This window comes from Alligator sinensis, unplaced genomic scaffold (assembly GCF_000455745.1).
Source record: "Alligator sinensis unplaced genomic scaffold, ASM45574v1 scaffold1372_1, whole genome shotgun sequence".
Taxonomy (NCBI): domain Eukaryota; kingdom Metazoa; phylum Chordata; order Crocodylia; family Alligatoridae; genus Alligator; species Alligator sinensis.
The window spans coordinates 60516-70869 of NW_005843598.1; the positions used below are offsets into that span (position 1 = coordinate 60516).

Below are 10354 nucleotides of genomic sequence, written 5' to 3' on the forward strand. Positions count from 1 at the left end.
ATTCCTGCGGCAGTCTGGGGTACAAAGCACAGCCCAGCGTTGCCCCACAGCAGTGGCATGGAGCTGGCACTGCTGCTGCAGGCCTGAGCTGGGCCTCTGTTTCAGGCTGCAGCTGGGACAGACTTGTTAGCACAGAGCAATGGTAAACAGGAGAGGGGCTGAGAAGCTGTGGGGGGGAGCCAGGGAATTGAGGTTGTGGGAGGGCCAGGCACAAAGTGTAGGGTGAGTTGCTGGGAGGGATTACAAAGGCAGGGGCAGCCCCTGCTGCTCACCCTACAACCTGCCCTCTGACTGCCTCTTCCACTGCCTGCCCCATTACCACAGCTTTCTCCACTGCAGTGATGGTGGGGGCAAACAAGATAATCCTTTAATAATTAGATTCTACACATAGAAAATGATAGCAAAATTTCAATGTATACAATCTAACTATTGGAAAGTTTTCTTAAATTTGGGGTCATCTTGGATTTGGGTAAATACAGTAATATTTTTTAACAGTTGTACAGGAAGCAAAGTTAAGGCACCCCATTGCTGTAGAAAAGGGTGTAACTATTATGAGCAGCAGAGCCTGTCACAACTCTCAATACAATGTGTAGGTGCCAATTCAATAGTCATGTTAATAGTGTGGGTCTTATGTTTGAGGGTCCTTATAATTGCTCTCCTGTTTTACCCATCACCCAAGTGCAGAGTTAACGAGCATCATTGTAACTCTGCACTTAATAACATATACAGGTCAGTCTCATCATAAGTGCATTTAACTTGCGTGAATTCAACTATACGTGGGGTGGGAGGGAGGGCGGGGCTTGAGTTTGCACGCATGCCCGGAGCTGTGGCCGGGCGGCATGCAGCCATCCCCACCACCACCGCCACACGCTGCGCTGCCGCCGCCGGCCACACTAAGCACGACTCCATGACAGCGGCGGAAGGTTTTGGAGGCAGAGACAGTCACGGCTGGCACAGTAATGCGCGATTTCACTATACACGATTTTCGCCTTACGCGCTGACTTTGGAACATAACCCCCACGTAAGATGCAACTGACCTGTACATACCACATGGTCCCCTAGGCTTCTTGGGGAGGCAGAGCTGTTCATTGCTGCTGTGAGGGAAGCTCTTTGCTCTGTATGGAAACCATCCTGCCATCTCTCTTTGGAGCTGCTTAATATGGTCACCTGCTTTTCACCATTTCTCTCTTATTTTAACGGTATAGTAAGTGGAAGATTCCTGTTTTGAAGCAGCAGAACATTATACTTCATTAAGTACATTACACACTTGGTTTAATTTCCAATTAGCATTAAATGATAAAATAATCTGATTGCTTATCTTGCTCAGCATTCTCTGTTCCCTCTGCTTCCTCCCCCACCCCACCTCCATCAAAGCTTTTCTGTGTAGGTTGACAGAAAGACACGTGTTCTGGCTTCTACCCACCCCCTGCCTCCTTGTGAACATAATTTACTCTGCCATTTGAACTGAGCGGAGGGACGGAGCTGCTGGAGGGGATAATTCACAAGCCAGAATTGCTCCTTCTGCAGGTTTCTCAAGGACTTGGTCTGGTCTAATAGATTTGCTCCATAAACCATGTTTCAGTGTCTGTCATGCCCCATGTAAACTTATATTTACAAGCCTGTAGTGTGGTTTTAAGACTGAGGTTGTCAAAGGAATGTAGTAAAAACTTGATACCCAAGACCCAAGGAAATGCCTTCTGAGAATCTGAATCCTTCAGGAAATCCCAGCTGAAATTTATATCCAAACGGTGCTGTGACCCATGTTTGCAACTCCCTTGGAATATATTTAAATGAGACCAGCAGGAGCTGATTTTAAATCCGAATGATTTAAGTTGCTGACTTGATCATAATTTGTCAGCAAGCAGAATACCTTGATTTTGAATGGTCAGCTTAGTATTGCTTTACACGTCTATTCTTTTTCCAAAATAAATTATGTTTGATTGGTAAACATTAAACAGGTTAAATTCTTAACCTAAGAAATACCCTTTAAATTTAGGGGTTTTTTTGCTGTCTAAGATGCAGTTTACTTAAGTAATTATATTGCATATTATGCATTTATTTGGGAACTTTTTTTCAGGTTTTATGGCAGAAAAATGTGAATTATAAGTTTGTTTTTTTTATGTACTGGGTGTTTAATATTTTTTATCAAATCTGTGCTGTACTTGGATGGAAATTTGGGATAGAATTCAAAATGCAAAAACAACATTTTAAAACTTTATATTTTAAAAAACTTTCAGTACCTGTGCCAGATACTTTTTCTGTAAGTTAGTTTATCCAAACATATCGTGCATTTCAAACTAATTTACACTCAGGTCTCTCTCTATGCGAGGGTTGCGTTCCAAAAAAACATGGCTGGGAACAGCGGGGTTGCGCGGAGAGGGCACAAGCTCCCTGCTGCACTGGGTCATTGCTGCTGGGCTGCGGAGGAACCGGGGGGCAGGGAACAGTGGGGCTGCGCGGAGAAGGTGATTGCCCCACGCTGCAAACAGTGGCATACGCAGCGGGCATGTTGCCAAGGCAACATGGGGCGAGCATGTTCTCCGCACGGCCCTGCTGTTCCCCGTTTCCCTGCTCCTGAGCCTCTGGAGCCTGGCGGGCATGACCAGGTGCAGTAGGGAGCTTGTAGCCTCTCCGTGCAGCCCTGCTGTTCCCAGCCATGCTGGGTCGTGCCTGCTGGGCTGGAGAGGCACCTGGGGCAGGGAAGCAGAGTGGCAGGGAATGGTGGCTGCTTGTCCTGTGCTGCCCTGGGGACGCGTCTCTTGTGCCTGCTGTTCTTTGAGGGGTGCAGCCCTGCGCCACAGGAGGCGCGTGGCCAGGGCAGTGGGTTGCGGGGCGCTGGGACCAGGCAGGGAGAGGAGCTGAGCTGGGCTGGGCCCAGGATCAGTTGAGAAACTAGTTATTGAATGAACTAGTTATTGAAATGAACTGGATGGATAAATTGAAACAAAGAATATTCTTGCTCTGCTCCTGGAAGAGAGACTACCACTGTCAACTTGGTTTAGCACTTTAGCAAGCTGAAAAATGTGGTAGTTTTTCTCATCAGTCTCCTCGTCGCAAGCTTTTTATAGGTCATTAAATCAGAGCAGTGCTGGAAGTCAGGTTTGAGAGCCCTTTCTTCGGTTTTGTGGCAGAAGGATCATTCAAGAAATGAAATTATTAGTGACTTCCACCAATTCATTGGTATAATTTTCCTTAAAACTTACATGACTTCATGGCCACATGCTTTGGTTTCATTTTGAATGTGTATCCTAGATATTTGTCATCTTCAGATGATAGCTTTGGAGATGAGGAGCAACTGAACTTGTTTGGAATTTTTTATAAGTTCATTCTGTTAAATGCTTGCTTTCTGTTGTCTGGGTGTTATCTGTGTCGTCTTGCTTTTGTGCTCATCGAGCATTATTGATGTATTGGTAAAGTGTTGAAGTTGCAGGAACTATGATGCTGGCAAAAGTCGCAGCCAGGAGATCTCAGCACCAATTTTGTTTTTAAAAAATGACCACAGGCTCGGTTCAGTGGTAAAGATTTGGCCAGGTTTATTGTCTACCACCACAGTCCTAACATGTTGTGACCTAACAAGTACATCAGCTAAGGCATATAGGCCAGTCAGTCTCACCTCCATCCTAGGCAAAGTCTTTGAAAAAATTATCAAGCCTCACATTTGCAAGAGCCCGGCAGGAAAAATTATGCTGAGGGGAAACCAGCACGGGTTCGTAGCAGGTACATCATGCCTGACTAATCTAGTCTCTTTTTATGACCAGGTTACAAAACACCTGGACGCAGGAGTAGGGGTTGACGTCGTTTACTTAGACTTCAGGAAGGCCTTCGATACGGTATCCCACCCCATACTGGTGAACAAGTTAAGAGGCTGTGACTTGGATGACTACACAGTCCAGTGGGTGGCGAATTGGCTACAGGGTCGCACCCAGAGAGTCGTGGTGGATGGGTCGGTTTCGACCTGGAAGGGGGTGGGCAGTGGGGTCCCGCAGGGCTCGGTCCTTGGACCAATACTCTTCAATGTCTTCATCAGCAACTTGGACGAGGGAGTGAAGTGTACTCGGTCCAAGTTTGTGGATGACGCAAAACTGTGGGGAGAAGTGGGCGCACTGGAGGGCAGGGAACAGTTACAAGCAGACCTGGACAAGTTAGACATATGGGCGGAAAACAACAGAATGCAATTCCACAAGGAGAAATGCAAAGTGCTGCACCTAGGGAGGAAAAATGTCCAGCACACCTACTGCCTAGGAAATGACCTGCTTGGAGGCATGGAAGCGGAAAGGGATCTTGGAGTCCTAGTGGACTCCAAGATGAACATGAATCAGCAGTAGGCATCTGACGAAGCCATCAGAAAAGCCAATGGCACTTTATCATGCATCAGCAGATGCATGACGAAGTTTGCAGGCCAAGCCCTATGAGGAGAGACTAGGGCACCTGGATCTCTTCAGCCTCCGCAAGAGAAGGTTGAGAGGCGACCTTGTGGCTGCCTATAAGTTCATCACGGGGGCACAGAAGGGAATTGGTGAGGCTTTACTCACCAAGGCGCCCCTGGGGGTTACAAGAAGTAATGGTCATAAGCTAGCAGAGAGCAGATTTAGACTAGACATTAGGAAGAACTTCTTCACAGTTCGAGTGGCTAAAGTCTGGAATGGGCTCCCATGGGAGGTGGTGCTCTCCCCTACCCTGGGGGTCTTCAAGAGGAGGTTGGATATGCATCTAGCTGGGGTCATCCAGACCCAGCACTCCTTCCTGCCTATGCAGGGGGTCGGACTCGATGATCTATTGAGGTCCCTTCCGACCCTAACATCTATGAATTTGTACCTGTGACAAGGTAGTTGGTACAGCCCCACACAGGTTCCCCCAGGCCACTACAAAATTCCCCTGCTTTCCAGTTCTCTTTTTATACAATGGTCAGAACAAATTATGTATGCATGCTAGCTGTATCTTGAAAGTCTCAAGCCATCTTGTACTGTGGGCTTATTTCACATTCTGACCTGGGTGTTCCCATTCCAGACACATCATTCTGGTACTGGACCATCATCTCCCACTCCCATCTCTTGGTAGGAATGCACATCTGGCTCACATAACAAATTTTGTTTATGTGAGAAGTTCATACGTTGGTCAGGTTTGGTGACAAGGCCTATTCTGGCTAATGCTTTAGCAAAGCCTTTGTGTGAGCAGCATTGTCTTAGAATGAACTACTGGGTTCAGAAGATTCTCTGCGCTTGAACAAAGGACGTACTCACGGTTGTTCTCACTCTTGCAAAGCTTTATTTAAGAATACTTGCAGAGGCAGGCGATAGGACAGAGCAGAGAGACTCCCCGCCGCCTTGGGCCCCCAGCCGCTACTCTGCATAGTTCTCTTGGCTTCAGAGTGTCTCGATCTTGGGGTGTGATAGCTTGCACTGGGGCTCTGCGCAAGTCGAAACTTTTGTTAGAGCTGAGGAACTCATCATAACTCAAGAATGTACAGCTTATATAGTCTGGAGTAAATAACATCTCAAGCTAAGGATTTGGTTATCTCAAACTAAGAATTTGGGGATGAGTCATGATCTAACACACTTGTGTTTACTACATTCTACTGTATTACAACATTCTACTATCCAGGTTTATGGTTCGGTCATGCTCACAGAGCAGGAGGCTACGTGCTGTTTCGCCGGCCTACTGTGGAATCAGCATGCAGAACTCTTGCTCTTAGCATTAGCAAAGCTCTTACTATTACAAGCGTATATTGATCAATGCCCCAGCAAGGCCTTCACTTTCAAAGGGCTGGGGATATCTGTCTATACCATTGGTGGATTTACAAGTCCTGTCACCATATACTAAGATGGAAATAATATTTGAATTAAATATTTGCATTTTGGTCTTTGAATAGTAGATTTCAGTGATCAAATCTTGAAGCTGGTTAATATAATGCTGCCTTGCCAAATTTTATGACCTCTTATTTTCTTCTGATTATTCCCATAGGTTTGTATGTTACTGCCAAGGTAGGATGACTGTCCTCCTTTGTATTCTCTTAGCCTTCTAATAAAAATACTTCAGTTGTGAGTTGCTGAGCTTCTTAGTAACAGGTTTCTTTTCCATGCCAAATCAGTAAACGGTCTTCTGGCCTCTGCTTACATGTTGGTTGAGCTGTTACCAGGAGAGAACTCTTGTCAGTGTAATCTAAATCTTTTTGCAAACTATTTGTGCTATGTTAGAGCAGCTATGTTCTTGTTGCAGTAAAGCCAGTGGCACCACCTAATAGGGGAGGTGTCACCAGTATGCGAGTGAGCGAGGATTTTCTGAAATCTGTTTTTACTTAACTGTGCATGTTCTGTTGGTATGTACACCTTTGACAATGTTAATTATTTTGTTGACATTAGCACTTCAACACATTCCCATGTGAATAGCAATGAAAACCACCAAAAGCTTCTTTTAAAAATGATTAACTTTTTTAGTTTTCACTGTTTAGCTATCCAGTCATCTTGTTGATCATTCTCAGAATGAAAATCTACTTGATATGTAATCTACAGACTTGGAAGCAAGCCTGCTTGTCAGTTAGCTTTGCCTCAACTGTTTCCCCTTTATTCTGCTTAAGATAATGCTGCAGAAGACTGGCCAGTTACTTAGAAAAGTTCAGCACCTCACCAGTTGCTTAGATTCTTTTTCTTTCCTGTTTTGATATTGTCTGTTCCTGATCCCAAATTATGTTGAAAAATGTGGTAGCTTTTCTCATCAGTCTCATTGCAAGCTTTTTATAAGTCCCCAGCTTTTCATTAAATCAGAGCAGTGTTGGAAGTCAGGATTGAGAGCCCTTTCTTTGGTTTTGTGGCAGGAGGATCATTAAAGAAATGAAATTATTTTTCCTCGTAGAGGCTAAGGAAGCTGGGCTTATTTAGTCTAGAAAAGAGAAGACTGAGGGAGGATTTAATAGCAGCTTTCAGCTACGTGATGGGTGGTTTCAAAAAGGATGGAGCTGGACTGTTTTCAATGGTGGCAGATGACAAACAAGGAGCAATGGTCTCAAGTTGCAGAAAGGGAAATTTAGGTAGTGGTAGTTTTGTGGGAGTTTTTCTCATCAGTCTCCTCATCACAAGTTTTCTATAAGTCCCCAGCTTTTCATTAAATCATAGCAGTACTCATGAAGAGGGTAGTAAAGCACTGGAACAGGCTACCTAGAGTGGTTTTAGAATCTCCATCCTTGTCTAGGGCCTGGCTAGGCAAAGCCTTGGCTGGGATGATCCAGTTAGAGATGGTCCTGCTTTGAGCAGGGGGTTGGACTAAATTACCTCCTGAGGTCCCTTCCAACCCTAATTTTCTCTGATTTTTGTTGCAGTTGCAAGTGTATTTACAGCACCTAGATCCCCTAAAGATATCAGTACATAGACACTAGTATTGGGGACATTCTGGAATCTGGTGTGACTTTTTATGTTAAAAAGTCAGTAGGGAGACTTGTTGGCTTCAGAAGCTGCCTGTTGCCTTTCAAACTGAATTAATTGGGTGTCATGCATATCAATATGGGAATCAATGGTTTTATGATGAGAACTGTTTTCTTAAACATTTTTCATTTAGTGGGGAGAGTGACCTTTATGGAAGTTAAGGCCAGGAAGAGCTTCATAACCTGGGTAGATATTTGACACCTGGAGTTAGTTGGAATATTTTGTCTACTTTATTTGTTCCAGCTGTTTACTTTGTATTGCTACCTCTTTTTGGCTGACATGGCCAAAAGTAGCATCACAAAAGGCAGTATTGCTGGAAGGACTCCATTCATTTGGACAACACCAACCAGCCACACCTATAGCCAATTTAGGACTTTACCCTCTTTTTAAAATATTTTTACTACAGAGTTTTTCTCCCTGCACCATCTGCTGCTGCAGTCTCTTAGTGCTCCTCTGGTATATCAGCAGCTGCCTCCCAATGGCACTGCTGATGTTCTCTTTCTGTTCCTCCCTCAGAGACCAAAAGCATTTTAGCAAGGACTCTCCATGCTTTTGGCAGACAGTGAAGAACAAATTGCAAGTTCTCAGGCTACTTTGGGTCCCCTGTGAGCTAAACCGGATAGTGCCATCAACCCCAATTCTCAACCTGTGCTAAGCCCCCAGATCCCAGCTATACACCCCAGTATGAGTGACACACAGGCAATGAATTGTTCTCATCTCTCTCTCCCAGGTGGTGGCGAATGCTGTGGCTGCCTTGTCTGAGATCAGCGAGTCGCATCCTAATAGTAACCTGCTGGACCTGAACCCACAGAACATTAACAAATTGTTAACTGCTCTAAATGAATGCACTGAATGGGGCCAGATCTTCATTCTGGACTGTCTGTCCAACTATAACCCCCAGGATGATCGTGAGGCTCAAAGGTATGCTGGGTCATACCCTTCACATGCAGCTAATGGCCACATGTCTATGCTGCCTCTGTGTCACATCTGGTACCCCTGCTGAGAAGTATATCTTGGTTGCTCACCCCTTCTCAGCATGAGTCACATCCAAAAAGGAGGCGCAGGGTAGAAGATTTAGAGCAACCCTAACACACCTTGGCACCACTCTCAACTGCTCTTTCTTGAGCATGCTCCTTGTTGGATGCTCAGGGTTGTGCTAAGGCCTCATCTCTGATATTTAACTGGACCAGCACAAAACAAACCCAGTGTCCCATCTCTTTGAGGCTTTATGGGCAGGCTTGATAAAACAGGTTTTTACAGGCTTTGAATGGCAGAAATAGATTTCACATAAAGTACTTCAAAGGCATGGGTGATTGGTACTGCAGGCATCTGCTAGGAGCAAAGACTGGCCAATAGCACTTTACACAATACAAAAGTTTTAGTATTGTTCCTTAAAAGAAAAAATGATTTTTGCTTTGTTTTCCTAGTTTGCATGCCATGAAAGCCCTGGAAGGTGTTTTAAAAATAACTTATTTTTTATATTATGTCAGGTTTCTTATAAACCAGAAGTTCTTATGACTAGAAAACTAAGCTAACATTACAGGGCAGGAAATAAACCTGAGGAATGACAACTAGGAAGGGATCTTTGTGTTTAAAACTCTCTCTTTGGTTCATACCTGTAACTTAAATGCACAACAGAGAATAAAAGGAGTTTGTGCTAGATTCAGCACCATCGATTCTGGTTAAGATCACAGTTAACACTACTTGAAACCTGCCTTTTGGTTCTGTGGCAAACCATGGAAAGGTCAGGCTCTGTCCCTGATATTTGAAGGGTGGGAGGAAAAGGTTGGGGGAGAGCATAAAGTCAAAAAGCTACAATTTTTTCTTCTAAAAGTATTGAAAAAGGATGAAGGCCTGTGTTTTTAAAATTATGTGCAGGTCTCCTTTTGATGTGCTAGGTTTTGTTCAGTGGCTGTGTTTTTGCAGCAGAACAGCTAATTCCATCTTAAATTTTGCTGGTTTCTTCTTTATACCAGATGTTCTAATATCTCCTGTGCCTGGGCCCAAACTCAAGCTCTGAATTATCTCTAAAACCCCACAAAGATCTCCAAGACACTATGCCGGAGTTACCTTGGCTTCACCAGAATGGTGCTGTCGGTTTTAAATCCTTTGAAAGGCAGTGTTTGAAAACAGGTGGAATGTGTTTGTTGCACCTTTCTGTGAAGCTTGACCCTTGACTCCTTAGTTCAGAGTTGCTGGGTAGTCCTGACTTCTCGAATCCTGCCTGGTTTCTGATAGGATAATTCCTCTTTATACAGGTTTCCCTCGATTTATGTGGTACATGTGTTCCTGGAAAACTGTGCATAAATTGAATTTGCATAAAGGGAACCCAGTTTACAATGTAAGAAATAGGGATACATTCCCACAGCGGTGAGGGAGGAAGGGAGTAAGGCTGGGGGGGGATGGGACTAGGGAAGGAGCGGGGGGAAGGTTGTGGTGCAACCTGTCGGCTGCTCCTGGGGCTGCAGCAGGGAGCAAAGCAGAGGAAACTGAGTGGGCGTGGGATGCAGGGGGTGCGTGGCTTAGCTTTTGCTGCTACACACATCCCAGGAGGGCCGTGAGCTGGGGGGGGGCTGTGCCAGGCTCTTTCCAGGGGACACATGCCCCCAGATCTGTGAGCGGGACGAGGGCAGGCTGCTGCTCCAGGCTGGAGCTGGTGATGGCCCCATTTTCTTCTCAGTGCTCGCTGGTGGCGCTAGAAGGGCAGGTTGGGGGGGCTATGGCGAATTTTGGGGTAGCAGCAGCTCCCCTCCCAGCGCTGTCGAACTCCAGGAAGAGCCCGGTGCCGCTGCCGGCCCCCCCGTCCCATGCCCTGCACCCACTTACAGTTCCCTCTGCTTTACTCCCTGCTGCAGCCCCAGGCCTCTGCTTCTCCCCACTTGCCCACTGCTGCAGCCGCCCCAGGAGCAGCCAACACCAGCTGCCCCCAGCCGCGCGGG

At 45.7% G+C, this 10354-nt stretch overlaps 1 protein-coding gene across 3 annotated transcripts in view; it reads left to right on the forward strand.

Moving 5' to 3' along the window:
* LOC102381047 (adaptor related protein complex 2 subunit beta 1) overlaps positions 1-10354 on the forward strand; it is a 58768-nt gene that overhangs the window by 37155 nt on the left and 11259 nt on the right. For all 3 annotated transcript variants that reach the window (XM_014527521.2, XM_006038997.3, XM_025195577.1), the window contains one exon: positions 8146-8336. In XM_014527521.2, coding sequence (XP_014383007.1) covers positions 8146-8336 — 191 coding nt within the window. The remainder of the gene's footprint in view (positions 1-8145; positions 8337-10354) is intronic.